This window comes from Selaginella moellendorffii, unplaced genomic scaffold (genome assembly GCF_000143415.4).
Source record: "Selaginella moellendorffii unplaced genomic scaffold, v1.0 SELMOscaffold_29, whole genome shotgun sequence".
Taxonomy (NCBI): domain Eukaryota; kingdom Viridiplantae; phylum Streptophyta; class Lycopodiopsida; order Selaginellales; family Selaginellaceae; genus Selaginella; species Selaginella moellendorffii.
The window spans coordinates 1,819,993-1,847,730 of NW_003314290.1; the positions used below are offsets into that span (position 1 = coordinate 1,819,993).

At 50.4% G+C, this 27,738-nt stretch overlaps 9 protein-coding genes across 13 annotated transcripts; 4 read left to right on the forward strand and 5 right to left on the reverse strand.

The window, feature by feature from the left end:
• Positions 1-1,216: 1,216 nt before the first annotated feature.
• LOC9646370 (gibberellin receptor GID1) lies at positions 1,217-2,546 on the reverse strand. Its single transcript, XM_002976152.2, has one exon. It carries the CDS (start codon positions 2,475-2,477, stop codon positions 1,491-1,493), a length of 987 nt encoding a protein of 328 aa, XP_002976198.1. The 5' UTR covers positions 2,478-2,546; the 3' UTR covers positions 1,217-1,490.
• Positions 2,547-5,595: 3,049 nt separating this feature from the next.
• On the reverse strand, positions 5,596-7,285 carry LOC9645964 (UBP1-associated protein 2C). Its single transcript, XM_002976153.2, has 6 exons — positions 7,101-7,285; positions 6,701-6,821; positions 6,425-6,568; positions 6,171-6,367; positions 6,031-6,106; positions 5,596-5,971 (listed from the first exon to the last, which is right to left on the reverse strand). The coding sequence occupies exons 1-6, from the start codon at positions 7,271-7,273 to the stop codon at positions 5,651-5,653; spliced, it is 1,032 nt and encodes a 343-aa protein (XP_002976199.1). The 5' UTR covers positions 7,274-7,285; the 3' UTR covers positions 5,596-5,650.
• Positions 7,286-8,460: 1,175 nt separating this feature from the next.
• On the reverse strand, positions 8,461-10,713 carry LOC112348474 (pentatricopeptide repeat-containing protein At5g16860-like). 3 transcript variants are annotated; one of them, XM_024681061.1, is made up of 3 exons: positions 9,133-10,713; positions 8,924-9,075; positions 8,461-8,871 (listed from the first exon to the last, which is right to left on the reverse strand). In XM_024681061.1, exons 1-3 carry the CDS (start codon positions 10,623-10,625, stop codon positions 8,801-8,803), a joined length of 1,716 nt encoding a protein of 571 aa, XP_024536829.1. In that variant the 5' UTR covers positions 10,626-10,713; the 3' UTR covers positions 8,461-8,800. The 3 variants fall into 3 exon arrangements, with proteins under 3 accessions (XP_024536829.1, XP_024536826.1, XP_024536827.1); XM_024681058.1 differs by having other exon boundaries at positions 8,924-10,713; XM_024681059.1 differs by having other exon boundaries at positions 8,731-8,866; positions 8,924-10,713.
• On the forward strand, positions 10,625-12,327 carry LOC9645965. Its single transcript, XM_002975956.2, has 6 exons — positions 10,625-10,911; positions 10,966-11,012; positions 11,083-11,394; positions 11,460-11,621; positions 11,677-11,769; positions 11,818-12,327. The coding sequence occupies exons 1-6, from the start codon at positions 10,673-10,675 to the stop codon at positions 12,024-12,026; spliced, it is 1,062 nt and encodes a 353-aa protein (XP_002976002.1). The 5' UTR covers positions 10,625-10,672; the 3' UTR covers positions 12,027-12,327.
• A 3,684-nt stretch (positions 12,328-16,011) lies between these two features.
• Positions 16,012-17,831, forward strand: LOC9645966 (protein TRIGALACTOSYLDIACYLGLYCEROL 3, chloroplastic). The gene is made up of 10 exons (XM_002975957.2): positions 16,012-16,163; positions 16,228-16,341; positions 16,399-16,494; positions 16,555-16,632; positions 16,691-16,752; positions 16,815-16,890; positions 16,946-17,053; positions 17,104-17,279; positions 17,337-17,421; positions 17,479-17,831. The coding sequence occupies exons 1-10, from the start codon at positions 16,032-16,034 to the stop codon at positions 17,515-17,517; spliced, it is 966 nt and encodes a 321-aa protein (XP_002976003.2). The 5' UTR covers positions 16,012-16,031; the 3' UTR covers positions 17,518-17,831.
• A 985-nt stretch (positions 17,832-18,816) lies between these two features.
• Positions 18,817-19,812, reverse strand: LOC112348450 (pentatricopeptide repeat-containing protein At4g02750-like). Its single transcript, XM_024680936.1, has 2 exons — positions 19,698-19,812; positions 18,817-19,616 (listed from the first exon to the last, which is right to left on the reverse strand). Exons 1-2 carry the CDS (start codon positions 19,810-19,812, stop codon positions 18,817-18,819), a joined length of 915 nt encoding a protein of 304 aa, XP_024536704.1.
• Positions 19,813-21,551: 1,739 nt separating this feature from the next.
• On the reverse strand, positions 21,552-23,008 carry LOC112348464. Its single transcript, XM_024681011.1, has 2 exons — positions 22,020-23,008; positions 21,552-21,959 (listed from the first exon to the last, which is right to left on the reverse strand). Exons 1-2 carry the CDS (start codon positions 22,989-22,991, stop codon positions 21,570-21,572), a joined length of 1,362 nt encoding a protein of 453 aa, XP_024536779.1. The 5' UTR covers positions 22,992-23,008; the 3' UTR covers positions 21,552-21,569.
• Positions 23,009-23,325: 317 nt separating this feature from the next.
• Positions 23,326-24,357, forward strand: LOC9645967 (ervatamin-B). The gene is made up of 5 exons (XM_024680937.1): positions 23,326-23,333; positions 23,435-23,514; positions 23,603-23,790; positions 23,855-23,986; positions 24,037-24,357. Exons 1-5 carry the CDS (start codon positions 23,326-23,328, stop codon positions 24,355-24,357), a joined length of 729 nt encoding a protein of 242 aa, XP_024536705.1.
• Positions 24,358-24,953: 596 nt separating this feature from the next.
• LOC9645968 (2-succinylbenzoate--CoA ligase, chloroplastic/peroxisomal) lies at positions 24,954-27,017 on the forward strand. Of its 3 annotated transcripts, none has more exons than XM_024681127.1 (10): positions 24,954-25,146; positions 25,203-25,275; positions 25,332-25,473; positions 25,524-25,625; positions 25,689-25,786; positions 25,856-26,046; positions 26,099-26,226; positions 26,283-26,596; positions 26,643-26,836; positions 26,890-27,017. In XM_024681127.1, exons 1-10 carry the CDS (start codon positions 24,995-24,997, stop codon positions 26,993-26,995), a joined length of 1,500 nt encoding a protein of 499 aa, XP_024536895.1. In that variant the 5' UTR covers positions 24,954-24,994; the 3' UTR covers positions 26,996-27,017. The 3 variants fall into 3 exon arrangements, with proteins under 3 accessions (XP_024536895.1, XP_024536896.1, XP_024536897.1); XM_024681128.1 differs by having other exon boundaries at positions 25,332-25,410; XM_024681129.1 differs by lacking the exon at positions 25,524-25,625 and having other exon boundaries at positions 25,332-25,410.
• The last annotated feature ends 721 nt before the right edge of the window (positions 27,018-27,738 follow it).

Below are 27,738 nucleotides of genomic sequence, written 5' to 3' on the forward strand. Positions count from 1 at the left end.
TCGAGGAGGGAGCTGTGGTGGCTTTGATGAACTCCCAGGGATGTCGTGAGCGGCTTTCTCCCGCAAAGAAAACTTTCAAAGCTCTGCTATCCTTCCTCTTCGTCGCCTTCCTTTTCTACGCTTGGAGCATTGCAAAGAAATTCCTGAGAACACTCATGCGACGTACGCGTTTAATCTGTGCCGGATGACAATGGCGGAGCTGCGCAGCCAACCGGCCTTAGCCCTGCCGCTCGTACAGCGGCCCGATTCGCGACCCGATTCGATTCGCTCTGCATCTCGTCCACACTGTGCCCTTCAGTTCTTCACCATATTATAGCTGAGACTTTAGGGTTCTTGAGAAAAGCGCCAAAAAAACATTTCAATGACGCCAAGCAATGGCAGCTCGATTCGATGCCTCCAAAGGGGAAGTAGAAAATCTAGAAACCCGTTCTCGTTGGGGCGTGGATCCTTTTGTGGATTCGTCTTGGAACGGGAATTGGATCATCGGCTGCTTGCGATGGGGATTGGTGGAATTTGAAGAGCCCTAAACCTCAATAAAATGATGGTTACACGGAAGGCGACGCGTTTGGAATTTTCGGGAGTGGGCCGGATTCGAGCCCGCGACCGGCGGTGCGTCCACGGCCACATCTCTCTCAAACCAGTTTCGCCACATTCCATTCTCCAAGATAGCTATATTGCAGTGATTTTTGCTCTCACTCGATCGATCATGATGTCCCAGGGAACTCTCTCAACGCAGGGGGAACGACTTCTCCAAGTGAGCTACGATCAAGCCGTCTAATTCAACCAAGTCACGCAGCACTACAATGAAATGAGATGAGATGTCATTCTGTTTTACTAGTCTTGACTGTTCAAGCAGGCTTTGAGCAAATTTGTAGCAAGCTCCCAGGCAGCACTATAATCTACATCAACACTTACGACATAAAATACTCCCTCACCCTCAAGCAAGAACATAGGCGGTCAACGTGTTTCTGACCATAGTTGACTTTACAGGATTCCAGTTTGCCAACAAGGGAACTACAACTACAACTTTGAGGTGCAATGCGGGCAGAGCAAAGTGATGGCTGGGAAGATGGTGGCATCAACGACTTGTAAGAATCCTCTCAATTGGGATGGAGTTCACTACAACGAAGCAGCAAGCTGGATCATCACGAGGCAAATCTTGAGTGGGAGCTTCTTTGAGCCCAGTTTCCCCTTGGGCATGCTGTGCACACTCAAGAACATCTAATAATCTGTTCATAAACTTTGATGAACATCGATCACTACAAACATTGTTCTTTTGCATCCAATCCAGCACCCATCAAGCACTGCTGGTTGGAAGGGAATGTGGAATGAGAAAATGCTGCCTGATGACACCGCAAAGACAAAAGGAAGAAATGCCATCCTGGTGAATGGCTGCCACAGCTTGTGTACCGTGAGCTCTGACCGCCAGTAACCCCTAAGTCAACAGAGTCCACTTTATTCAACGCGGGTTCACAGCGGTCAGCCAGGGGTCACTCTCGCAAGAAGCTAGCGATTTCGTCCAAGACAAGGACGGATTCCTGGCAGCTAGCGTCCCCCACGGCGTAGAATCCATGGGAAGCGTTTTCATACTCGATGAGCTTCACGGTATTGCCAGCGTCTTCTAAGATCTTTGCAAACTCTACCTGGCGATCGTGGAGGAGATCCTTGCCGCCCACCACCACTAGCGCTCTCGCCAGTCCCCTGGCCCCCAATCTCGCGAGATCTCCCGGCAATTCCAACGTCGGGTTGCAAAATGGATGATCGCGGTCGGCCGCGCCCTCGGGGAGCGTCGCCAGCCAGCAAAAATCGCTGCTGTCGAGCGTGATCATCGGATTGGAGGACCCGAGCCTGAGCTCCGACTCGGTCCTGGACGTGCCTCCATAGAAGGGCTGGAGGAGGATCTGGCCGGCGAGCGGGATTCCATCCTGGGCAGCGCGCAATGCCACGCGGGCTGCGAGATTTCCCCCGGCGCTGTCGCCCATGACGAAGATCTTGGAGAAATCCGCGTGAGCGAAAGCGTCTTGATCGCTGCTGCTCTTGGCGATCCCTCGGACCCATTTGAGGGCGTCGTAGCCATCGTCGTAGGCCGCCGGGAGCCTGTGCTCCGGAGCTAGGCGGTAATTCACAGACACCACGATCGCTCCCAGCTTCCTGGACAGGGCCTCGCAAAATCTGTGAAAGATCGCATTCGCGGCGCTCATGTAGATGAATCCTCCCCCGTGGTAGAAGATCACGATGGGCAGCGTGCTGCGATTCTCCAGCTCTTCCGGACGGAAAACTCTCACCCACAGTCCCCGATCCTTGTCGAGAATCACGTCGCGGCTCGCCACGCCGTCAATGAACGAGGGATTGGCTGGAACCTCCTCAAAGAACCCCGCAGGGCCTGTTGGTGGAGGAGTGCGCACGTAAGATCCATCCTCTGCAAACACAAAGCCTCCAATTTGCTTGCCGGAGCTCTTGCGCTCCTCGTCGCCCATTCTTTCGGTGCTAGGTGGGTGGCCTTCCGGTCTCACAACCACACATTTAAATCGTTGAAATGGCCAAGAGCGTGACTTGTCGGTTTGCGGAAATTCTAAAGCTTTCCTTTTCGTTTCTAGGCTGGTACATAATTAAAAAAAAATCAAATTAAAAGCTCTCTAAGAATGTTTAAGCTTTTCTACTTAGGGCTCTGTAAGTTAATTAATACTACATAGATTAATCTTTTTAACTAAGGCTCTTTAATTTAAATAGCACTAAGGAAGAAAAAAAAAAGAGAAAAAAAGAAAAAGAGAACCCATACTTAATCAAAACGACTAATCTTTGTAACTAAACTCGGTGGCACAGCTCAGGAGACAGTTGGATGAGACTGATTTTGGGTCTAGTACTGGACAATCTAGGTCACAGGCACTATGCGGGCTTCTATAGTGTTGTGGACTTCACTCTGTGCAGGTTAGAACACAGGATCTAGCGGGTGTGGAGCAATGTGGCCAATGTGAGTGAACCATTGTCCGCGAGAGGCCGTCGTACCTAAGTGACGACAACTTGTGCTACGAAGGTATTTGGGATGACGACCTCACTTGTGCTACAAAGGTATTTGGGATGACAACCTCACGTACACCAATGTTCGCCTTTGCGTCGACAGCTACAAGAGGAGGCCGACATCGATAGAGGCAGTCCAGGAAGAGCTCTAGCAGCAGCAGCAGCAGGAGATGCCGTTGCTTAGTCCGCCTCTGATCAAGTACATCAGGGCCAAGCCCAGCATACCCCGTCCCCGGGATCGTGAAAGTTTCGGCAAGAGCTGGTTTCTACCTGTTCGGTGGTGTTGGGTCGCTGGACATGCAGGTGCGGCTGGTGTTTGATGCGCGGATGCTGGCGCACGAGTGGCAGGCGCTGCTCGGTTTCGGGTGCCTCTCGTATGAATCACTGGTGGACAAGGATCCGAGCACACCGGATGTTGTTTTCGACGAACACTATGGCCCTTTTGTTCAGGAGAAGTACGACGAGCTTGTCAAGGACCTGGAAGCGGAAAAGATGATCGCGGCGTGTGGTGGCTTCAACAAGCTTTCCGCTTGGCTGGGGAATGCGTGTGTGGATCTCTTCAACTTTCAGGTGGCGGACGTGGAGGAGCTCATCAAGCGGTATAGTGAGCTCAGATTCAAGGTGAATCCCAAGAGAAGACACCGCAACACCAAGTGAACACAACTTACCACTTTTCATTCATGAGTAGAGTATTACAGAGACTCTATTAAATTATAGTAGTTTAGAGCTTTTAATTTGATTAAATAATGTTGAAAGTTTATTGCCACAAAAAAAAAGATCAGACAACAGATTTGGTCGACTGGGTACATGCAATTAGAGACTTTCCGGAAGACGCTGCATTTGAGAGTGACAAAAGTTTCTTCGTCTACTTCAGCAACTCAGGCTTCTTCTCGCAGCTTCTCTGTGGCCAGTTGTTCCAGGGCCGACCTTGGTCTGTGCTCTGCCAACGATGCTTTGGTTTTTGAGAGCTCCGACGATCATTCGCAGAGACGCTCTACAAAGAGCCGCTCTGTAAACGGAGAAACCTCTCTCGGTGAAAAGGCCGTGAACTTCGCTTGAATAGTCGTAAGTTTTCAGCAGGCGGGCCTCTCGTGCTGCGCAAGGAAAGAAAAGAAATTATTTGCGTCAGTAAAGATGTTTGCTTTGTCTAGCAAAACCAATTGTCGGATTGCTGAAAACTGCCTATTCCCAGCGAGTGGTCCGCTCCACCCAAGAAACCAGCTCTTCTCTGTGGCTTTCCAACCACTCGAGATTTGAGCCAGCTCTCCAAATCTCGAGTGGTTGGAAAGCCACAGAGAACCAAAACATAGCTAGCTCAAAAGAAAAAAAATACCAAACAAAGACTTCCAGCTTTGCAGAGAGAGACGAACTTACCGCACTTTCCATCGAGTCGTAGGGCTTTAGACTCCACAGCGACCATACGGCCGCCATGGACGATGAAATTCACGAGGATGGCCACGCTGCTTGGGAGCTAACGTCCTCGTCCTCCTCGCGGCTCTCTGTGAATCAAAGAAACTTTCTTCTTTAGCGAAAAAAAAGAGATGGCCGCGCCCTGGAAACTACGCAGCGCCATACGCGCTACGAGAAGAGCGCAAAAAAATTAGTTAATGGCGATTCCTTCTGCATGCACTTTAGGGCTCCAGGGATGGCGACGCAGCTGCTCAAGCAAAAGCTCTTGGGACGGGGATTTGGGGTCAAGTTCTAGACAATTTTGGCAGTATGATGGCTTCTACGGCGTTGCAGACTTGGCTCTGCGCAGGCTAGACCACAGGATCCAGCAGGTTTGCAGGTCAGGTGTGAGTGAATATGCAGCCATCAATGCCATTGTCCGCGAGAGGCCATCGTACCTCAGCCATGACGTTCTACGAAGGTATTTGGAACGACGACCTCACTTTGTTAACGTTCGCCTTTGCGTCGACAGCTACAAGAGGAGACCAACGTCGATCGAAGCAGTCCAGGAAGAGGCAAGAACAGCAGGACTGTTTAGCCCGCCTCTGATTAAGTACATCAGGGCCAAGCCCAGCATACCCCGCCAGATTCGAGGGCGTGGCCCGGGATCGAGAAAGTTTCAGCAAGAGGTGGTCTCTTGGGTGGAGCGGGACTTGTTCGGTGGTGCTGGATCGCTGGAGATGCAGGCGCGGCTGGTGTTTGATGTGCGGATGCTGACGCACGAGTGGCAGGCGCTGCTCGGTTTCGGGTGCTTCTCGTATGAATCGCTGGTGGACAAGGATCCGAGCACACCGGATGTTGTTTTCGACAAACACTATGGCCCTTTTGTTCAGGAGAAGTACGACGAGCTGGTCGAGGACCTGGAAGCGGGAAAGATGATCACGGCATGTGGTGGCTTCAACAAGCTTTCCGCTTTGCTGGGGAATGCATGCGTGGATCTCTTCAACTTTCAGGTGGGGGAGCTCATCAAGCGGTATGGTGAGCTCAGATTCAAGGTGAATCTCAAGAGAAGACGAGCTCATGATTGCGACTAAGGCGAGAGCAATTCGTCTTGGATGGGGGAATTCTTCAATTTTGTGCCACCCTCGCATACAAGAGCCCTAATCATGATCTTTAGGGCAATTCAAATTTTCGCGCCAAAACTCAGCTTTTTAGGGCATTTTGATAATTTACACCAGTGTTGTTAATTTGGAGCGTAGTATCCCCCAGTTCCATTCTGGCCGGGCTGTGGAGCGGGGATTCCATACTGTGCGCCAGCGTACTGCGGGGTATACTGCGACGCCATGGTCGCGATTCCAGCGTACGCAGCCGAGTAAGCTGGCACGGCGGTGTGCGGACTGAAGCCCAAGATGGTCCCCGGCGGCGGTGGCCTCGCGTAAGCTGGGATGTTTGGATTCACTACGTTGTAGCCGGGCTGTGCTTGCGGGCCTTGGCTCGGGGCTGATACCTGTGGAGCTTTCTCTTTTTGGCCCTCGGCCGCGAGCTTGACGATAACATGGCGTCCCTGGAGAGAGGAGAGAAAAGTTCGCTCACGCTAGAAAGGAAAAGAAAGCTGTGGCTTACTTCGATCGTCTTGTTGGGATCGTCGATGGCGTTCCTTGCTGCTTCCACGGTTTTGTAAGTGACGAAGGCGAATCCCCTGGAAAAAAAAGCCGTGCTCGTAAGTTTGGAATGAGGAAATCGACTGGGAAGTAGTGTTTCACCTTGATTTGTTGGTGTTCTTGTCGTAGGCCACAGCGCCCTCCTCTATCTCGCCGTATTTCGAGAAGATGTTTAACAACGTCTCGTTTGAGGTCTCGTATGATAAGCCCCCGATGTAGAGTTTCCTTTGCGCTTGATCGTTGGTGCCTCCGCTTCCTGAGGTTCCCACCGAGGCCAAGTTACAAACCGTAATCCTTCCCTGCGGAGATCGATCAACGAGTGTAAATGCCTCGGCAAAGAGAATATGAAAACTTACATCGATCGTTTTGCTGGGTTCTTTCAAGGCTCTCTGTGCCGAGTCCATATGCTTAAACGTGATAAATCCAAATCCTCTCGACTTGCCAGTGGCCTTGTCGATGATCACAGCTCCTTCCTCAATCTCCCCGAATTGCTCGAAAGCCTGCAAAGCATCCAGCAAGAGCATCAGGCATCCAGCGAGAGAAGCAAAGAAACTTTAAAGACTATGGCACGACCAAGAACACCAAGTTCATGTTCAAGCCAGCCACCAACCCATGCATGAAAAAACACTCACGTCACGCAGATCCTGTGAAGTAGTCTCCCAAGCCAGCCCACGCACAAAGAGCTTCCGATGAGCAGGATCTTTGCTCGCAACTTCTCTAATATCATCTGCAACCGCAGAGTATTGAGAACCTCTGCAGATACAAAAACCCACAAGGACAAGCATTCCCAGTCAATCCATCCAGAAAAATCCAGGATGAAAAAAAGAAGAATGAGGAGCAAATCAAACACAAATACTCCACCAATGTCCTTCGAAACAAGAAAAAACCAGTCCACAAGTAAAACCATAACACCATCGCTGCCCTCTCTTTGCGGAATTCGGATCCAAATCGAAGCACAAAGGTGGAGTACCGGTATGATCTGAGAGAAAAGAAAGAGAAAGAAACGAGCGAGAGAGAGAAGAGAGGCCTTACGCGTCGGTGAGAAGTGCCACAAGTTGCTCCTTGCTCAAGGGCTCCAGCAATCGCTTCAAATCGTCCCGAGACAAGCGCAGCGGCACCGGCGCCTCGTATCCCTCCATTGGCGCATCGTGAAGATCCGACTCCTCCTTGATCTTGCGCTTCTTGGAATCCTCTTGGTGCTCCATTGCCCAAGAACCCTAAACCTAAAAACCTAAAACAAAATAACAAATGGAAGGGGATTTAAATTTAGGATAGATCAAGAAGAAAGATTTTTCTCAGCTCGCGTAGTAGATGCTCGATTGCCGCTGCTGCATCTCCTCCACGAAGAAATCCATCTCCCGGGAGTCCGCCATGGATTTCACCGCGTACTGGAGCATGCTGGAGAGCTCGCTGAGATTATTCTCGGCCCGGGCCACCATCGCCATCCACTGCTGGTACTGGAGCCAGCGCCTCATGTTCCTGGATCCCAGCTCCTGCTCGCAATCGATCGAGATCTCGTCGTCAGCGCCAAGATTTGCCGAAGAGATCCTTGGATCGCCATCGCCGGTGAGGCCGACGCAAGAGAGCCGCGGCGGGGGAGATTTTGGCCCGGATTTCTTCGCCGATCTGCGAGCGCTGCTGGAGAGGGACGACGATCTGGACAGGCGGTTCTTCCCAGCTCCGACCAGCTGACCGAAGATCTTCTTCATGATCCCGGGGCCGCTGTTCTTGCCCGGCGAGCTGGCAAGATCGATGTCGAGGCTGCGCTGGTCGAAATCCTTGCTGTGCTGCTCGAAATCCTTGGTGGTGGTGGGGAAATCCGAGAATTCCGAGGGGAGAGGGCTCGTCGCGCGGCTCACTGAGCACGCATTGAGCTGCCGCGCGGTTGCGGAGCGCTTGAGGTGGGGCTGGCCGTCGAAAAGAGGGGAGATTGTGGAGAACTCGGACGCCATGGGGCTGGTGGCCCTGCTGATCGAGCTTGCGAGATTCCGAGCGATTCCAGACCTCTTGTAGCGCTGGCTGCCAAAAACCGGGTAGCCAGAGCTCCTGGGAAGCAATCGCCCGCTGTTGTTGAGGATCCGGATGCAGTGCTCCCACGATAGATCCTCCGGCACTGCGAGGTCGGGGACGAATCCATCGAAGGCCGGCGCTGGGACTGGAGTGGGATTCCAGTGGATCGGCGACGAGCGGCAGCTGGAAATATTGTCGAGAACCACTGGCGGCATCGCGCGTGATCGATCGACCTTGGCGGACGAGACCGGCCAAGAAGCGAGAGACAAAGAAAACGAATTTTCCCCCTCCACAGGTCATTCGAAAACGGGGCAAGAAAATCTGATCCGTTGAAATCATCCGCCGCCACGTGTCACAACCGCAAGAAAGGAATATCCAGCGATTCCAAATTTTAGGGTTCTTGGAAAATGGCAGTACAATGGATGCTCGTCACTGGCTCGATCTGGGGCACCACGAATGCGCTGATGAAGCGAGGGACCTCCGCGCTGGATCGCCGAAATCGACAGCTCGGCGCGCGTCCATCGGGTGGTGATTCGTGGCTAGGCGCGGTTGTAAGAGATTGGATCCTCCTCCTGTGCACTTGGGAGTATAGCTTGCCCCTGGCGATCAATCTCTCGGCCTCTCTCGTGTTCTTCGCCAAGCTCTCCGAGAGTCCTCTCTCCCTGGCAGTGCCCATCACCAATGCCACCACATTCGCCGCGACCGCTGTGGCCGGGAGCGCGCTAGGCGAGCGCCTCCGGCTCAAGCAGACCGCGCTGGGATTGCTTCTCATCGTCACAGGGATCTGGCTGTGCTGCCACAGCGCTAGAGATTAGCCATCAGCTGGTAAGAAGTAGCGATCTTACTGTCGATCTCCAGGCACTTCTCGAAAGACAGCCTTCCAAGGCTTGGGTTCTTCCACTTGGAGCACCAAGTCAGTATCGTCGTCCAAGTCACTGCTGTCGGTTTGAAAGGCATCGTTCTTGCGAAGTTCATGGCCTCGTCCAGATGGTTTGTCCTGCCAAGAAGATCGATCACGGCGTGGTAATGCTCGATCTCGGGAGACACTCCATACCTCCTTTGCATCCCGTGGAAGATTTGCTTCCCTTGGGTGACCAGCCCGGCATGGCTGGAGGCCGTGAGCAAGCACAAGAGGGTGACACCATCTATGCTCAAGCCATTGTCCAGCATGTCGTGGAAGATCTGGAAGATCTTTGTGGAGCCATCCTTTCCCTGGCGGCACAGTCCTGCCATGAGCGACGTGTGAGCGACAGCGTCCGGTGAAAGGAGCGACAGGAATACCTTCTCGGCGTTGTGAGCGCTGCCGCATTTTCCATACACGTCCACCAGCGCGTTTGCTACGAGCTCTCCATGCTCCAAGCCATGCCTGCAAATCTCGCCGTGAATCACTTTCGCCAGCCGCGAAGCCACAGCCTTACCACAAACTTTGAGAAGAGCGACGTAGGTTCGAGCGTCCGGAGCACAGCCATGGCTACGCATCCGGACATAGATCTCCAGAGCCTGTTCTTCGTTGCCGCTGGAGTCCGCGTGGGCGAGGATAAGCGCCGTCCACAGCACCACGTCGTCGAAGAAACGGGCTCTCTCGAAAACCACGCGAGAATCGTCCAGGCTCCCACACTTCGCATACAAATCGACCAAGGAGCTCGTCACGTACCTGTCTTGGCAGCCACTCTTCACGCAAAGAGAATGCAAAGCCATAACTTTCTCCAAAGCCACCACCTTGCTCATTCCATCGTCCAGCTCGAGAGGATTTTCCCTTTCTTCCGCGGCAAGAGCAGCGATGGCTTTCACTGCGGCAAGAAAAGTCCGGGGATTTGGAGAGCATCCCTGGCGCTGCATGAGCTCGAAGAGCTGCAAGGCCATCTCTCCCTGCGAATTCTCTGCAAATCCCAGTATCAGCGACGTCCAAGAGACCACATCCTTGTAAGCCATGCCGGAGAATACCTTGCTTGCGTCAACCAAGCTTCCACACCGCGCGTAAGCGTCCAGAAGCGCGTTTGCGACGAAGATGTCCACTCCACAGCCAGTTTGATCGATCACAGCGTGGAGAGCCACGACGCTCTCCAGCGCTTTGATCTTCACGAGCTCGTCACCGAGAGCTTGCATCGCTTCTTTCGCTGCAAGACGAGAGCAAGCTTTTAGAACAGCGACGAAAGTCCGGCCATTCGGCTGGCAGTCTCCTCCAGCTCTAGCCATGGCGGCAAACAAATCTAAAGCTAGGAGCTCCTCCTTGTTCTCTACATACCCTTGGATGAGCGCTGTCCAAGAAACCACGCTGTGGCACGGCATGGCGTCGAAGATCCGGCGCGCCTCCCTCACGCTGCCACATTTGGCGTACATGCTCACCAGGCTGCTCGCCACGAATGGATTCGCAGCGGCGCCGCTATCGACAACCTGGCTATGGATGGATCTTCCCCGCTCCAGATCCCTCGCCATGGCGCACAGCTTGAGCGCCGCGAGGAGATTCGACGTCGCCGTCCTTTGCTGGAAGGGCGGCGCTGCGCCAGCGGCATCGAATCGAGCTGCCAAGGAATTGCCTGGCGCCATTGAAATATTTTTTTGGCGCTTCTCTCAAGAACCCTAAAATCTCAGCTATGGTGAAGAACTGGTCGGAGCGCGTGGAGGAGCTGCTGGACGAGGGCAACAGCGATGGCGCTGCGCAGTTCTTGCAGGGCGTCGTGGACGAGATGCAGAGCTTGCAAGGCGCGGACGCGAATCTCTCACTGGCTGCGGCTATGGAGGATCTGGGGGCGCTGTACGAGCGGCAGGGCTTGTCGATCAAGGCGGATTCGCTGCGCAGCTCCGCCATTGTCATCCGGCACAAATTAAACGCGTAAGTAGCATGAATTCTCTCTTTTCTCGGATGATTCTAAGAATTTCTCTGCAGAAGAAGCGATGCTCCAAGCATAGGCAAGGAAGACGACGAAGAAGAAGGTACTAGGTAGACTTCCAAATCAAACTTGGAGAGAATGGCGGAGACCTGAAAGCTTGCTTTGCGTCACAGAGTGGGAGAAAGCCGTTCACGACATCCCTGGCAGCTCATCAAATCCACCACCATCGCGGAGAGCTCCATCGCCTCCTCGATTCTCCCAACTTTCTTTGAGCGATCCAACTCCCAAGCGTCGGTCCAACTCCAGAGAAAACGCGAGAGAAGCCGAGGAAGAGGCCGAGGACGTAGCTCCCAAGCAGCGTGGACGCGGGGCATTTACTTACGGAAGAGAAAGAGATGGATTCCACAGCGACCATACGACCGCCATGGACGATGAAACTCACGAGGAGCTCACTACATCTTCTGACGACATCGATGGAAAGTCCCGTAAGTTCGTCTCTCTTTGGATGATCAAAGGTGGAAGTTCTTAGCATTCTTTTGTTTTTTTGTAGTTGTTTATGGAGCTAGCCATGTTTTGGTTCTCGGTGGCTTTCCTCCCAAGACAACCACTCGAGATTTGGAGCAGGTTGTCATGCCTTACGCGAGCCGCGGCGTGGTGATTCGCTGGGTAAATGACACCACTGCCTTGGCTGTTTTTCGCAATCCAACAATCGGTTTGTGTGAGTCATTGTCTAGATCTCTCACTGATTTTCTTCTTTCCTTGCGCAGCACGAGAGGCACTCGCAACAATCCGCCACCCAAAGTACGTGCTCAAAACTTACGACGATTCAACTGAAGTTCACGGCCTTGTCACCGAGAGAGGTATACAGTTTTCTTTCTCTGGTTTCAAGCTTTCTACTCTTTGTGCAGACTTGGAGCCTCCGACGACGAGGCCAGCGACATCCGCCCGAGCTGCTCAGCGCATGATCGTCGGAGCTCTCACAAACCAAGGCATCGTTCGCGGAGCACAGACCAGGGTGAGATTCACGGCCCAGGAGCTGCAAAAGCAAGAGGAGGAGCGCAAGCAGCGCTTGCTGGCCAGAGAGAAGCTGCGAGAAGAAGCCTGGGGAGGCGATTGATTCACACATACAGCACTAATCTACATCTCTTCACTTCTCAAGCCTGCTGAGAGTCGAAGGAATAGACCCCAAGTCTTCTCGACTTCCAACGCTGCTAATAACAACGCTGATCTCTGGTAAGCCTTGGATCTCTGGGACGGCTTGGTTGGATACGTCATGTTGATCCCATAAAGACGAGTAGAAACTCTCCTTTTTTGGACGAGGATCTGGCAATAGAAGGTCCTGTGACGTAACGATAGTGTCTACTTTCAGGAGTCTTCTCTACAATCAAGGAGCTCTGCTGGATTGCTTTTTTCTGTTTTGATGGCTTACATGGTGTTGCTGGCGCATACGCTGCAAAACTCTTTATCCACGAGCTGTCAGCAAACTAGAGCTCCTTCTGTAACTAACTACATCCACAAGGTTTGTGTTCTATGCTGTTCTATGCTCTTAACGTTTTCTTTTTTCAATTCTTGGTATGATCTCAAGGTAATTTTCTGGCTTGTTTGATTTTTTGGTTTTATTTTGTTAGGATCCTACATGGAAACCTACATAGCAATGTGGAGACCTACATGGAGGAGGCATGGAAGCTCTCCCAGAAATGAAAGCTTTGGGGGAGCTTCAAAAGAGAGCAAAGTTGACAAGAGAGAGAGAGTAAAAGGTTTTTGATAAAGTGGAGCATTCCCTGGACATTTATTTCTTCAAAGTGTTGGAGTTTTCCTTACTTTAATATGACAGAGCTAAATTTAAGATCAAGAAAGATTAAAGTAGCATTGCAGTTTCACAAGCAAAAACTGCTCAAAGCGTCACTAGAAGAAGAAACTTGATTGAAAATCAATTTTTTGGTGGAAGAGGGACATGTATGTTTTTTTTGGGGTCATTGGCATTAGACCAGGGTTTCTTGCAAGCATGGAAAGAATCACCCCAATTTAAAGATCACTAAAAAGGAGTGCATTGGAGAGAGGGAAATGGAACCATTTAATATTATGTGTGATAGAATTGGCACCAAATAATGTAGGTACCATTTGTGCTAAGAGATACAATTATTGAGCTTTGCATTTGATTTTGCCGTTATTATAGCAATATTTTTTATAATCCTATATAAAATATTAAATTAATTTTTTTAATAGCTACTCATGAAAAGGAGGGGCAACTTCCTGGTGGACTCTGTAGTGTATTGTCTAGGATAGAGGCAATGGCATTACATGGCCTTCTGCACCATTGTGGAAATGGCACTTCAAAGGCTAGACTATAGGATCCAGCATGTATTCGGTCATGCATGCGAGCAGGGCAAAGTGTCGGGTATCAGCAGAATCACGATGGAGGCCATCGTCCACGAGAAGCCCACGTCCTATGAAGAGCAATATGAAGGTATTTGGGACAATGACCTCACTTACACCAATGTTCGCCTTTGTGTCAATGGCTACAAGAGGGCACCAACAACGATCGAAGCAGTCCAGGAAGAGCTCCAGCAACAGTAGAAACAGCAGCAGCCACAAGAGATGCCATTGTTTAGCCGATGTCTGATCAAGTACATGAGGTTAGGCATGATACCCCGTGAGATTCGAGGGCATGGCCCGGGATTGAGAAATTTTTAACAGGAGATGGTCTCATGGGTGGAGCGGGACCTGTTCAGCAGTGGATGATCGCTGGAGATGCAAGTGCAGTTGGTGTTTGATGCGTGGATGCTAGCGCATGAGTGGGAGTTGGTGATAAGGAGTTTCGACAAGTCTAAGTCATTGGATAGATTGCTGCGGATGGACACAGACTACTCACTTGATGTTGAATTCAATGACGGGATGAGTCAAGAGGATTTTGATCAAGAGACTTATGATGAACTTGTTGAGGACCTGGAAGCTGCAAAGATGGTGGCACAGAATGGTGGCTTTGACAAGATTTGGGCCTGGCCAAGGAACACATGCATAGATCTCTTCAACTTTCAAATGGGGGGTGTGGAGGAGATCTATAAGGAATCGACTCCCCGAGGTGTTGAAGGCTAAAAGACCCCCAAAGGCATAACCAAAATGATAAAGAGTTCATTGGATGAGACTGAGTCCGAGATCAAGTCCGAGACTAACTCTAAGACCGAGTTCGAAACTAAGTCCGAGAACAAGTTCGAGACTAAGTCCGAGACCAAGTTTGAGACTGAATCTGAGATCCAATATCGAGTCTGAGACCAAGTCCAAGATCGAGTACAAAACAAAGTCCGAAGTCGGGTCAGATATCAAGTCCAAAATTAAGTCCAAGACTGAGTCCAAAGCCAAGTTCGAGATCGAGTCCGAAACCAAGTCTGAATACTAATATAGGTCGTGGGGTGAAAGCCCAAAGCGTGTGTCTCCTGGGGGGGGGGGGGGGGGCTGCAAGGGGTTCCAAAAGTATAGTAGGGATAGTGAGGTTCAAGAACTAATCTTGAAAGAACTCTCCAATGGTGCTTCCAAACTAACTTGAGGTTGAGACTGGGGCTGAGGGGCCTTGGGTGGGAGTGAGCATGGACTCGGGTGGTGCTGAAAGGGCCACCCAAAGAAGTGCTCAAAAGTAACTCCCACTCCCATAAAGGAAACCGATTGTAGTGCTCTCAACTCATGGGGAGTTGTGCCCCACTTGAGTACCTTGGGGCTCATTAGTCTTCATCTTTTCTAAGGGCTTGGGCCTTTTCTTTGGGATGGAAATGGGGGGGTAAAGGTACTTATATTAGGCCGTTAGGCCCTAGTGTTTCCCTTTGACGTCCCGAAGTTAGTGTTGCACCCAAGGCTTAGGAATTAAAGGTCCCATGATTGTACTAAGGGATGTTAGGAACCTAGAGGTTTGGTGTGCTTGATTGCTTGTACATGTAGGGAAGGTAGCCGAATATTAAATCTAATCTAACCTGGGGAGGGGGATTGGGAGAGATTTTGGAATCTATGGATGGATAATTAATGCTTCGTTGCTCATGTAGGGAATAGCTGAAACCAAATAAAACTAAATAGGAGTTGATATAATAAATAGAAACCTTGGCGAGGGAACTTAGTTAAAGCTAAGGCAATATTGGTTGAATAGACGAGGTAAATTGGCAAATTAGAAAGGAAAAATTTGTGGCTTACAAGATCATCAAATGGTATAATGAGCTCAAATTCAAACCCAACAGAAACGATGAATACAACAACAATATTGAGGATAACTTCAAACTGGGTGAGCACTCAAATAGGTAGCAAGTGAAATACAAAATGACCAAAAGAAGTCTGCGACCTCTCAGAAAAAGCTCAAGCTCTGATCCTAGCAAGGAAGAATAAAAAGTATTGAGATTCTTGTTAAAGTTAAATCCAATGCTGTAAGTCACAACAGTCAATAAGGTCCACTTTATTCAATTCTAGGGTCTCTCACTAAGCTGGCAAAAGACAAAGACAATTTCCTAGGAGCAAGTGCCACCCTCCATTCTCTTACTTTCTTTACGAGTGTTGAGGATTTCCTCACTGGAGCTGGAGCACCTTTTCTATCTAATGTATATGCTGTTTTGATAGAAAGATAGACTAATGATGCAACAATAGTGGTTGATGGATGCTAGAATTGGCCACTCCAGTTCTCTCCTTTGTTTTGAGGGATTCAGGTCAGCTTCAATGATCATCTCACGAGTCGCTAACATTTGGAATGATGTTAGCACGAATCATTCATTCACTTCTATTACTTCCTTCTTTTCTTGTAGATGCAAAAATCCAGTTGCATTCTTCTCAAGTCGTGATGGGTCATATGGCATCGGCTACAAAACGCTTAGAAGACGAAAAGTTTTGTGACGAACCAGTGAAGTATAAACGCATTGCTCGTCTTAAGTTCCAACTTTCTGAGCTACAGATCCAGAAGGATGTGAGAAATCTTCACAGTACAGCGCCAAACGCGAGCGATTCCAGAAAAAAACCTCTGCTCCTTGCTTGGTCTCACCGGCACTTGGCGTGAAACCTTTCGCAACGATGAAAGATTTCAACTATGCCCAAACATAAAATGCCACTCAGTTCTTCACCACTTTATTTTTTACTCTATGCATGGGTTTAGGTTATGGCTGGAGTAGCAGCACCGGCATGGAGCGCGACGCTTTGGCCTCCGCAGCCTCGATGCAGCTCCCAAAAATCTCTGGCCCGGTCTTGCTTCTGTGCCGCCAGCGACGAATCGACATCGACCCTCAAGAATGTGAGTCATCCTTTCGATTGTCCGGCAGGCACTGTGAAATGCGATCGATCTTTCTTTGTTTTAGGACTTTCGGCTGAGGACCTCAAGACAGGAGGATGACTCCGATGTTCTAATCGAATGCCGCGACGTCTACAAATCCTTTGGCGAGAAGCACATCCTCAAAGGAGCCAGTTTCAAGGTGTGGATTGAGCAGCATAACGACTGTCACTCTCTAAATCCTTTTCTTTTTGTGCAGGTCCGCCATGGTGAGGCTGTGGGAATTATTGGACCTTCTGGAACAGGAAAGTCCACGATTTTGAAGATTATGGCTGGACTTCTTGTTCCTGACAAGGTTTCATCCGTTTTTTTTTTTTTTTGTATTTCTGATTTGCTCTTCCTCGATGTTCTTCAGGGAGAAGTTTTCATCCGAGGAGTAAGACGGGATGGATTAATCAGTGACCAAGATGTTTCCGGATTGCGAATAGGACTGGTAACATACTGAACTACGTCTTTACCGCCCGTGTATTATCGGCTTACGAGCTTTGCAGGTTTTTCAAAGCGCAGCGCTGTTTGATTCGCTCACAGTTCGAGAAAATGTCGGATTTATGCTGTAAGAAGCTGTGGTCGTTCTCTGTTTTCTATCCGAGTACTTGACTTGATTGTTTTGGGCAGCTATGAGCGGCAAAGTCTTCCCAAGGAGAGAATCAACGAGCTAGTAAGGGACAGTTTGGCGTCAGTCGGGCTCAAGGTGCTAAATCCTTTTTTACGTTATTGCAGTGTTTGATGTGTGTTTGCTTGTTCAGGGAGTTGAAGAAAGGTTACCAGCCGAGCTCTCTGGAGGAATGAAAAAACGGGTGGCGTTAGCTCGCGCTATAATTTCAGACGAACGCGAGGAAACGAATGAACCCGAGGTTAGTTTTTTGCTAGCATGATATTCGTAGATCAGAATTCTCCTTCACAGGTTGTCATGTATGACGAACCAACTGCTGGACTCGATCCCATTGCTTCGACTGTTGTCGAGGATCTTATTCGGTCAGTACACATCAAAGGGCGTGATGCAAGAGGAAAACCTGGACAGATTACGTCTTACGTTGTTGTGACACATCAGCATAGCACGATACGACGCGCTGTGGACAGGTGATTTTTTTCTCGTTTCCACTTAGCTTGGACGATGACTAATGCTCGGTGTTTTAGACTACTTTTCTTGCACGATGGTAAAATCGTATGGGAAGGGGAGACTTCCAAGTTCGGTAATACTTCCAATCCTATAGTTCGTCAGGTTCGTGTCGATTATTTTGGTCGTTGATTGAGTGAGATGGCCTTGTTTGTGTTACAGTTCGCAGAAGGCAGCTTAAATGGCCCAATTCAGTATTGATTGGTTTCAATCCTTCCAGAAATAAAGTTCTTCGTCACACGTCCACGGGCAGGCTCATTCCTGGAGGCTTCCTCACGCCACAAAGCAGCGACTTGTTCTCGGTTACCGCAGCAGTGGAAGATGGTTTCGAAGGAAAGGGAAGAAAGGAGTGGCTTTGAAAGCCTCGACTGCTGAATGCCAGCAGACTGCCGAGACCATTACGTTGGACGGTAGACGACTTCGTACAGACAGCGCAGAGAAAGGCATGGTTTTAATCATCTCCTCGGCCTTGGACAACCGGCCAGCTCGTCCGAATCGCATAGAATGCTTCTTTTTGTGCTGGACGCCGTGATCAACGACCATCGACGTGAAGTAGTCCCGGCTCTTGTCCAGGCAGCCGCCATGGCTGCAAGCACCGTGGACAATCGCGATGCTGATCTCGTTTGGCCTGCTACCGTCCAGCAGCATGCAGTGGAACGTTTCGATGGCTAGCTGAAACTCTCGAGTAAGCACAGGTCCAAGCACAGGACGCTCGGGCATCTCCAGGAAGAGGGACACTGCTCGGTCGACGTCCATCCCGAGAGCATACGCTTGCAGGAGAGCGGCCCAGGGTCCAGGAGACGATGTTCTTTCCGGCATGCTGTCAAACACTGCTCGAGCCTCGGACAAAAGTTTGTGCTGCGATCATGGCTGTCAAGGAACAACGCTGTGCTGCGGCATTCTCGACATCACTGGGTGTTGCCGCCGCCGCTGCTGCTGCGTCGATCATCGTGTTCGAGGAAACTACATTCCTCCGCGGCAGACTCAGTGTCAATGGCAGTGGAGGGAACCAGGCCGTGCTCGGGCATCTTGGCGGCTCCGGCCTGCCCGAGAGCCACCATGGTCGCCGTCCACAACACGACGTTTTCCTCGAGAGTTTTCGAAGGTAAACATGGGTTCCTCCAAGAGCTTTCGTGGAGTGGGGTCTTCTACCATCGCCAAAGATTCAAACAAGGTACCGTGAATGGGCATATGCCACCAATCCTTCCAAACCCTTCTTGTTATTTGTTTTACGACCATTGCATGCATTTGCGTTAAGAAGTTTAGATGCCGCACCGCGCCATCTAGCTGGGAGCACTAAAGGTGTGATCTGAACAAGGTGTTTTGGATGTCGTGCATGGCATCCAGGTCAACTTTTATAAGAAGAATCTCCACAAAAGAAGTTTTGTACACTGCACCGACTCGCAGGGAATTTTCTCTTGTCACCAGTGAACGCATTCCCGCTGCTGCTCCTCTCGTGTTCCAATTTGGTTTCAATCCTTCCAGAAATAAAGTTCTGCGTCACACATCCACGGGCAGGCTCATTCCTGGAGGCTTTCTCACGCCCTTGTCCTTCATCGCCTTCCACAAAGCAGCTACTTGTTCTCGGTTACCAGTAGAGGCATGGATATTAGCGAGCAAAACATAAGGTGAACTGTTACCTGGGTCCAACGCAATTAGCCCCTCAGCTGCTCGGCCTCCGACTTGAGCATTACGTTGGACAGTAGACGCACCGAGAAGAACTTCGTACTGCGCAGACGCAGGCACGAAAGGCATGGTTTTGATCAGCTCCTCCGCCTTGGACAGCCGGCCAGCTCGTCCGAGAACGTCAACCATGGCATAGTAATGCTCCTTTTCGTGCTGGACGCCGTGATCAATGACCATCGACGTGAAGTAGTCCCGGCTCTTGTCCAGGCAGCCGCCATGGCTGCAAGCACCGAGGACAATCGTGAAGCTGATCTCGTTTGGCCTGCTTCCGTCCAAGAGCATGCAGTGGAACGTTTCAATGGCCAGCTGAAACTCTCCCGACTGAGCACAGGCTCCAAGCATCGAGTTCCAGGAAACCAAGTTACGCTCCGGCATCTCCTGGAACAGGGACAGTGCTCGGTCGACGTCCATGCCCAGAGCATACGCTTGCAAGAGAGCGGTCCAGGAGACGATGTTCTTCTCCGGCATGCTGTCAAACACTGCTCGAGCCTCGGACAAGAGTTTGTGCTGCGACAAGGCGACGATCATGGCTGTCCAGGAGACAACGCTGTGCTGCGGCATCCTCGACATCACTTCTCGAGCGTCACTGGGTGTTGCCGCCGCCGCCGCCGCTGCTGCAACGATCATCGTGTTCCAGGAAACTATGTTCCTCCGCGGCATTAGATCGAAGACTTCCTTAGCATCGGCGGAGCGGCCGTTCTGGGCGAAGGCAGTGACAATGGCAGTGGAGGGAACGAGGCCGTGCTCGGGCATCTTGCGGAAGAACTCGGCGGCTCCGTGAGGATCTCCGGACTGCCCGAGAGCCACCATGGTCGCCGTCCACAGCACGACGTTCTTCTCGCGAGAGTTTTCGAAGATAAACTTGGCTTCCTCCCAAGAGCTTGTCAAGCCGTACGCCGTGATCATTGCGCTCGCTGAAACAACGTCGTGGCTGGGCATCTTTCCGTACAGTTCCTTGGCTTCTTCAAAGTGCCCACATTGGGCATATGCGTGGATCATAGGACTCCAAGACGTGATATCTCTCTCAGGCATTATATCGAAGAGTATTTTTGCGTTTGTGGATTGGGCTATTTGGCAGTAGCCAGTGATAATCCCATTCCAGGACACAACGTTATACTGTGGCATCCTTTGAAAGACAGCCTTAGCGAATTGCAAATGCCCGATTTGGGTATTTGCTTGGATTAGGGTATTCCAAGATACTATGTTTCTGTGGGGCATAGAATCGAAGGTCTCTTTTGCGTCGATCGCGCGGCCGCATTGCGCGTAGGCCGCAAGAATCGCATTGGTAGCGACTGGATCGCGCGCTGGCGCCAAGCCGTGGATCGATCTTGCTTCTTCCAGGTGCCCACTTTGGGCAAATGCCGCAACGAGGATGTTCCAGGAGAAGAGATTGCGACAGGGGATGGAATCGAAGGCCTGACGCGCCGATCCGACGCTGCCGCATTGGGCGTAGCTCGCGACGACGAGATTTCGCAGGAATGTGTTGCCGCGGTGGCTGGTGTGGAGGATCTGGGCGTGGAGCTGCCGGATGCGCAGAGTGTTCTTGGCGTTCTTGAGGAGGTGGGCGAAATAGTCTTGCTCCTTGAGAGCCTGGGCCCTGCAGCTCATCGGCTGACACGTGGCGGTCGTTTGTTGGCTGGCATTCTATCGCTTAAACCCTATCGCATTTTTGTTTTCAAGGCGATGGAAGCGCGGGAGGTGCACATTGGTGCGATGCTCCGCGCCATGGCGCTGTCGTGCAATCTCTAGCGGGAGATCCAGGACGGATGGCGCGTCGCCGCCCTCTCCAAGGGATTGCAAGGATTGATCCAATGCGGGAGCATCAAGCCAAGAAAAGCTTGAAACGAGGCGGCCTTACGAGCAATCTTCCGCGTCTATTCTGTAGCGAGAGGTCTCCTGCATGGTTTTGTCAGATGTTATTGCCGAGGAACAAACAGAATTGGCAAGCGCTTTAATCTCTCGACAAGCACCTCCCGTAACTTGGTATGATTCTTGTCCAATTTCATTGCATATCGCGAGCTTCACCGCTGCAGCCTGGTCGTTGAACTTCACTCCATAGCTGCACAGGTAGGTTCCCAGGCGAATCTAAAAGGTCTAGACCATCGACCACCTGCATGGAACGATGTTTGTGCGTATCATTATAGATGAGAATAGACATCAAAGCTTTACCTTGGTGCAGCTTCACATATTTTGTGTTTCAAGAGCCGATTGATGCTTGCCTACATTCGGAAAACCAACGACTGCTACCCTGGCCTGTTCCAATTTGGCAGGGGAAAACAAGAGAAAAGAAAGTATGAACGAGCGAGAAAGAAAACCTTTGTCTCTTCGCTTCGAGTTTATGGTAGACAGGCTCACATCCATGCTGCGAGACTCAATAGTGTGTGAGATCTAGGAAGATTGAAGTACACATAACATTCTCCATGACAAATTTAAGCAGTAGCCAGGAATCGTTGGAGACAGTCCAATACCATTATATTAGCATATTCTAGGCATAGTTATGTTAGCTGCTACTTTTTCCCTAAACGGGTTTACAGCAGTATGATCCAAAACAAAAAAAAAAAGACCACTCATACGCACACCTCCGTGGTGTCGTCAAAATAAGTGCACCGATGGTGGATCGCAGTGTAAGGCGCCTCCGAATCAAACTTGGCCTTCATGCAGCGCCAGATGACATCACAGCGCCGCGGCACAAACCGGATGGGATGGACCTTGACACGCCCTGAGAACTCCTCGCCGAGCTTGACGATCGCGCGAGGTATCTGGGTCCGAAACTTGGGCGGCTTTTTGGTAGCGTACACAACCCCGCTCACGTCCAGGCGTGTCACGCAGCTGCTGCTCTCCACGAGCTCCCGCACAAAGCTGATCTCGTCGCGCGCCCACCCCGCTATTCCGCAGGCCACCTCAATGCGGACACACAATGGAGCCTCCCTGCTGCTCCACTTGTCGAGGCTCAGGCACTAGAGGATCATATACCACGTCTTCAATGCAGAGAAGCTGTCAAGAGAATGTAAAGTTACCTTGATGGACGAGTGAGAAAGTGTGAACACCTCGAGGGCGGGGAATGGCTCCAGAAGCTGCGCAAGGTTGAGGGACCCCGGGTCGAAGATGGACGATTTCACAAACAAGTCAAGCCGCGTGATGCCACTCACGGCCGACGGTTGGCAAACAAAACGCTTGAGAATTTGCGTGACATCGGCAGCGCTTTGGCAGGTGTTTGTGAACGTTAACTTGTTGAGCTTGGACATGCGCAGGCCCTGGATGATCCGCACGCCCGTGTGCGGCTTGATCCACTCGACGTTGCACGTAGACGGCAAGAGCTCCAGGCGCAGCTCCAGGCGCGGCACCGCGCTGACGAACATCCACCTGAGCTTGGGCATGTCCAGGGCGAGAGAGAAGTTGGCGACGCTCTTGCCACGCAATGCAAGACAGTCGAGGCTGTGGCTCTTGAGCAAATACGTCCCGGGCGACTCCACCAGCAGCAGCATGAGCTGGATGTAGACGAGCGAGGGGCACAAGGCGAGGAGCTGCTGCATTGTGCCCACGTCCAAGCCTGTGAGCATGACGCAGTAGATGAGACTGGGAAGCATTGGAGCCGCTGCCGTCGTCGTGGTGATCGCGCCGCCAAGCTTGACATCGTTGATGATGTGGAGGCACCGCAGCTGCTGGCAGGCGACAATGCTGGACCAGAAGCCATCCACATCGACGCTGATCGTAAGGGAGTGAAGAGTTTTTCCGATCGCCGGTAGCCAGCCAAGGGAAGAGCGTGGAGCGCTGTGAACGGACAAGGAGCGGAGATTGCTGGCGCTGCTGTCAAACCAGGAAAGGAAGCCGTACTGCTCATCCTCCAGGCTGAAATGTGTGACGAGCTTTGCCAGGCGCGCCCACCTCTTGCTCACCAGACTGCACCAATACAAGTGGCGCGAGGAGACGATTAGAGACAGGATCCGGGCGAGCACATCGTCGGGAAGATCATCCTCTCCACACGCCATTGACCTAACCCTAGGGCTGCAAGCACCGAGGACAATCGTGAATTTGGCCTGCTGGCCAGCTCAAACACTCCCGACAAAGGAGTGATATATCCTGTGACGTCAACGGGCAAAGTTAAAAAGGACAGGATCCCTTTCTAAGCTATAAAAGGTTTCATCGTCCTTTTTTATTCTTCTGGTGCTTGTTTATTGTTTTTGTGTCTGTTCGCGTTGACTGTATGCTGCCATAGTAGCATCCATCCGACTTGGGAGCAGGACGAGAGTTATCGCCACGAAGAGATAAAGAAGACACACTTAGACAACGTAAAGTTTATCCAGGCGGAAAATCAGAAGCAGAATGACTATGTTCTCGAGGCCAACAAATTCGCATATCTGACTACTGCAGAGTTTCGACAGAGGTTCTTGACGAACATCACGCTGCAAAAGCCTCGAGAACCGTTTGGCAGCTTCAGTCACTCGGCCACACCGGAGGCTGTCGACTGGCGGACAAGAGGAGCAGTCTGTCCGGTTCGATCAGGCTCACATGGTATCTTATATCCTTTTCTTTTCTTTTCTATGTTTTCACCACCTGGAAGTTATGACAGGAAGCTCGGTGGTCTTCTCTGCCGCCGCAGCAGCTGAAGGTGCCAATGCCATTGCGACCGGAGAACTTAAGTGTCTGTTCGAGGAGGCGTTCTTCAAGTGCAGCAAAAACGATCTCGGTCACTACGATAAGGCCTTCGAGTTCATCATCGAGAATGGTGGCATAGACAGTGAAGGGTTTGGCCTCAACTTCCGGAACAAAACTTGCTTCTTCCTGGAGGTAGGGGCACTCCCTTTATAGTTCTAAGCTGATCACACTCTCTCTGTTCTGCTGTCTGTTGTAGAGGGACTTTACTATCGATGGCTACGAGCATGTTCTTCCAAACAACGAGGAGGCCCTGAAGAAGGCCGTCGCTCATCAGCCCGTGAGCGTGATGATCGACGCAGGATGCCCCGCTTTCAAATTCTACAAATCAGTAAGTTTTTCCTTTCCAGTAACAAAGGTGCAATGATTTTGTCATAACAGGGAATCTTGACAAGCTCTTGTGGAACAGACCTCAATCACGCGGTGACGATCGTAGGATATGGCACTACCAGCGACGGAAAGAAGTACTGGATCGTCAAGAACTCATGGGGAACCGAGTGGGGAGACGATGGTTACGTTTACATGCAACGAGACACTGGAGTTTCTACTGGTCTTTGCGGGATCAACATGAACCCATCGTATCCAACCAAGCAGGGATTCCCAAAGATCCAAGACGAAGGTCTTTCGACTTCCAACGCTGCTAATATCAACGCTGATCTCTGGCCAGTCTCGGGCCTCTACTTCAGCAGGCTAGAGGAGTGAAGAGACGTAGATTAGTGCCATATGTTTAAATCAATCGACTTCTCTCGCAACTTCTCTCGCGCTGCTTGCTTCCCCCTCTTGCTTTTGCAGCTCCTGGGTCACTTTGGTCTGTGCTCCGCGAACGATACCTTCGTTTATGAGAGCTCCGACTATCATTGGGTGGATGTCGCTGGCCTCAGCGTCGGAGGCTCCAAGTCAGTGGCCAATCACTGAAAAAGCTTGAAACCAGAGAGAGAAAGCTCTCTCGGTGACGTGACGTCGTAAGCTTTTAGCAGCTCTCGTTTTTTTAGGCTTTTCTCGTATTGTGTTGCTTCTTTCGGTTAGAGCTAAGTTCGTATATGTTTTTCGAAAATCTTCCTTCCCATCATTAGGGGTTAGCTGTGATATAATATTTTGTGATTGTGATATATTATGTGTTTCATTATGTCTGCTCAAGAAGAGCAACCAAAAAAAACACTGGAGATTAGAAGCCACTGCAGCGCACAACACACAATATTTAAAAACCTACAGAACTCATCGGCTGACGCGTGGCGTGTGTTTATTGGGTGGCATTCTATCGCTTAAACCCTATCGTTCTCTTTTTCTTTCAAGGAGGATGGAAGCGCGGGAGGTGGAGGAGGACGCGCACATTGGCGCGATGCTGCGCGCGATGGCGTCGTCGCGCAAGATCTTTAGCTTGTCTAGCGGGATATCCAGGGCGGATTTCTTCCGGCGCGTCGCTGCCCTCTCCAAGGGATTGCGGGGATTGGTCCAATACGGGGAGCGCGTCGCGATTGCAGCCCTTACGAGGTTTGTGATTTCTTCTTAGAGAATCTTGGGACAGTCGATTTGTTTTTCTCTTGCAGCGAATACTATCTTGAATGGATGCTGGCAGTGCCCTGCGCTGGTGGAATCGTTGCACCTCTTAACTATAGATGGGTATGAGCTTTCTTTTTTTCTTTTCTCTCTTGGATACTTGTGACGCTGTTCTTTAGAGTTTTGATGAAGCAAATGCCGCAATCCAGCTTGTCCGGCCTGCGATTCTCGTTTTGGATGAACAATGCCGGCACTGGGGTGAGCCTCTAAGTGAACTATATCCGTGGATGATGCAAGTTTTTTTAGAAGAAGATTGCGAGAGTAAGTTTTTCTTTTTCCTCTCGTTTTTGAGGATCTCTCCTTCATGGCAGCTCTTCGTGGAGAGTCTATAATGCGTTGCAATGGAGAGACCGAAACAAATCTGGATCTGTGTTTCGCTCCTAACAACATTGCTTTGATTTGTTTCACTTCGGGTTTGCTGTTCCCAGCTTTGACATACTTTGTGTAGGACGTAACTTTGCATGTTTTGGTTTTAGGAACCACTGGAACACCTAAAGGAGTGTCCCTCACTCACAGGGCTTTGGTTGCGCAGTCCTTGGCAAAGCTTGCCATTGTTGGTTATTCGAGTATGGATGTATGTTCGAGGTACACTCTCCTCTACAAACGTTATATGTTTCTGGTCTTGATTAAGTGTTTCTATCAGGTCTATCTTCATACTGCACCACTTTGCCACATAGGTGGGATTTCTTCTGTGCTGGCCATGGTCATGGCTGGAAGCCAGCAGCTTTTTCTCCCGAAGTTTGAGACTAGTGCCGTCCGCCAAGCCTTGAAAGACTACAACATTTCTACAATGATTGTGGTGCCGACAATTCTGCGAGACATTTTGGAGCCTGGGTGAGTCCATGTCTATCTTCTTAGATCTTCTTTTCTAACAAAGCATTTTCAGAAAGAGTGGAAGTGATCAAGTTTTCCCCAGCATGCTAACAATTCTGAACGGTGGCGGGTCAGTTCCATCGCGTCTTCTTCCTGCTGTCAAGAAAACTTTCCCAAATGCACGGCTCTTCTCTGCATATGGTAAAACACGTTTGCTTTCTTCAGTAGCTGCTGAAGCCTTTTTGTTCCACGTCCAGGAATGACCGAAGCGTGTTCTTCCATGACATTTTTACGGCTTGATGGACATGTCCCACTTGGTGTGGGTTCGTGTGTTGGGAAGCCGCCTCCTCACGTACAAGTCGGGATAAAAGATGGTCGGATATTCACCCGGGGGCCTCATGTTATGCATGGCTACTGGGGACAAACCATAGAAACAGCAGGTGTTCTGCAGCAGGATGGCTGGCTTGACACTGGAGACATTGGAAAGATAGACAAAGCTGGAAATCTGTGGCTGCTGGGCAGAGCGAAAGATGTAGTGAAAACCGGTGGCGAGAACGTATACGCTTCAGAGGTGAGTGCGTATTTCCATCGATGAAAAACACTCATGCCTGCCGCAGGTGGAGATGGTTCTTTCTCAGCATCCATCGGTTTCTTCTGTGGCTGTTGTTGGCGTCCCTGAGTCGCGGTTGAGCGAGATCGTTGCTGCCGTGGTGAGGCTTCACGACGGATGGACATGGTCAATAAGCGAGCATCCCATGACGGTTTCTGAAAGTGATTTACGACTGCATTGCAGCAAGCAGGGGCTTTCGAGGTAACTCTGGGATTCAAGGCTTGATGCATGATTGACCAAAGTGATTGTCACAGATATAAGATCCCAAAACTCATCGTTCAACGGCAAGATCCATTTCCTGTGACGTCCACGGGGAAAGTTAGGAAGGACATGATTAAGGCTGGCCTTTCTAAGCTATAAAAGATTTTTTTATTTTCCTTCTTCTGCTTGTTTATTGTTTTTGTGTATGTTTGCGTTGAGTGTAAGGGCGGGGACAGAAGGCAAGATCTGGAAGGGCTCAGCGAACGAACGGACGGCTCACTGAAATCATCAAAACAGCTACTATAATCCGTCAATCTCATGCTTCTTGGTGGGCGCCAATGAATGAATGAATGAATATAACATCAATCCGTGTAGTACGAGAGTTATTTAAGCTTATAATGAGCGGCAACAACACTTTGAGGAAGAAAAGCGTGCAGCAGGCAGAAGAGCTCGAGAACTGTTGAATCGCAAGCTAGTTAAAGTTTGAAAATCAATTTCCAAAACTATGCCTACGTTGACCCAGCACTTCTTAATGTTTCTGCTGATGCTGCATCAAACCAGATGAAATCACTTTAAGTATACATTTAGATAGTTTTAATTGGTGGTGGACACTCTGGTGATGTCCATAACACACCCCACTTAATGAACTATGGTTATCATACACTACTATGGCATTTCTATCATCTCAGATTAGCATCAAGTTCCTTTCTTTTTTGAGTGAAGAACAAGCAAGCGAATTTTGATTTAAGATTTTTAAAAATTTATATTATTGATATTATTAATTGGTAATTTTATTGTTAAATGTACCAAAGGCACCCTAACAACACAAGATGCAGCAGGGAGAGCATTTGCCATGGATGTAGTGGTATGTATATACTAAGATCATAATGCTCTGAATTAGG

Coding starts and splice junctions, on each gene's coding strand:
- LOC112348450 (XM_024680936.1), bottom strand. CDS start 19,812: ATGGTGGCTCTCGGGCAGTCCGGAGATCCTCACGGAGCCGCCGAGTTC. Junction 19,617..19,697: donor CACTGCCTTCGCCCAGAACG/GCCGCTCCGCCG, acceptor TGATCGTTGCAG/CAGCGGCGGCGGCGGCGGCA.
- LOC9645965 (XM_002975956.2), top strand. CDS start 10,673: ATGGTGAAGAACTGGTCGGAGCGCGTGGAGGAGCTGCTGGACGAGGGC. Junction 10,912..10,965: donor ATCCGGCACAAATTAAACGC/GTAAGTAGCATG, acceptor ATTTCTCTGCAG/AAGAAGCGATGCTCCAAGCA. Junction 11,770..11,817: donor CGGCCTTGTCACCGAGAGAG/GTATACAGTTTT, acceptor CTCTTTGTGCAG/ACTTGGAGCCTCCGACGACG.
- LOC112348474 (XM_024681058.1), bottom strand. CDS start 10,625: ATGGCGCCAGGCAATTCCTTGGCAGCTCGATTCGATGCCGCTGGCGCA. Junction 8,872..8,923: donor GAAGTGCCTGGAGATCGACA/GTAAGATCGCTA, acceptor GCGCTGTGGCAG/CACAGCCAGATCCCTGTGAC.
- LOC9645967 (XM_024680937.1), top strand. Junction 23,515..23,602: donor GGTTCGATCAGGCTCACATG/GTATCTTATATC, acceptor CTGCCGCCGCAG/CAGCTGAAGGTGCCAATGCC. Junction 23,987..24,036: donor CTTTCAAATTCTACAAATCA/GTAAGTTTTTCC, acceptor TTGTCATAACAG/GGAATCTTGACAAGCTCTTG.
- LOC9646370 (XM_002976152.2), bottom strand. CDS start 2,477: ATGGGCGACGAGGAGCGCAAGAGCTCCGGCAAGCAAATTGGAGGCTTT.
- LOC112348464 (XM_024681011.1), bottom strand. CDS start 22,991: ATGGCGTGTGGAGAGGATGATCTTCCCGACGATGTGCTCGCCCGGATC. Junction 21,960..22,019: donor TTTCTCACTCGTCCATCAAG/GTAACTTTACAT, acceptor ATGATCCTCTAG/TGCCTGAGCCTCGACAAGTG.
- LOC9645966 (XM_002975957.2), top strand. CDS start 16,032: ATGGCTGGAGTAGCAGCACCGGCATGGAGCGCGACGCTTTGGCCTCCG. Junction 16,891..16,945: donor TGGCGTCAGTCGGGCTCAAG/GTGCTAAATCCT, acceptor TTGCTTGTTCAG/GGAGTTGAAGAAAGGTTACC. Junction 17,280..17,336: donor ATACGACGCGCTGTGGACAG/GTGATTTTTTTC, acceptor TCGGTGTTTTAG/ACTACTTTTCTTGCACGATG.
- LOC9645968 (XM_024681127.1), top strand. CDS start 24,995: ATGCTGCGCGCGATGGCGTCGTCGCGCAAGATCTTTAGCTTGTCTAGC. Junction 25,474..25,523: donor TTTAGAAGAAGATTGCGAGA/GTAAGTTTTTCT, acceptor CCTTCATGGCAG/CTCTTCGTGGAGAGTCTATA. Junction 26,047..26,098: donor CGAGACATTTTGGAGCCTGG/GTGAGTCCATGT, acceptor AAGCATTTTCAG/AAAGAGTGGAAGTGATCAAG.
- LOC9645964 (XM_002976153.2), bottom strand. CDS start 7,273: ATGGAGCACCAAGAGGATTCCAAGAAGCGCAAGATCAAGGAGGAGTCG. Junction 6,368..6,424: donor AACCCAGCAAAACGATCGAT/GTAAGTTTTCAT, acceptor CGATCTCCGCAG/GGAAGGATTACGGTTTGTAA. Junction 6,107..6,170: donor AAGAACACCAACAAATCAAG/GTGAAACACTAC, acceptor TTTTTTTTCCAG/GGGATTCGCCTTCGTCACTT.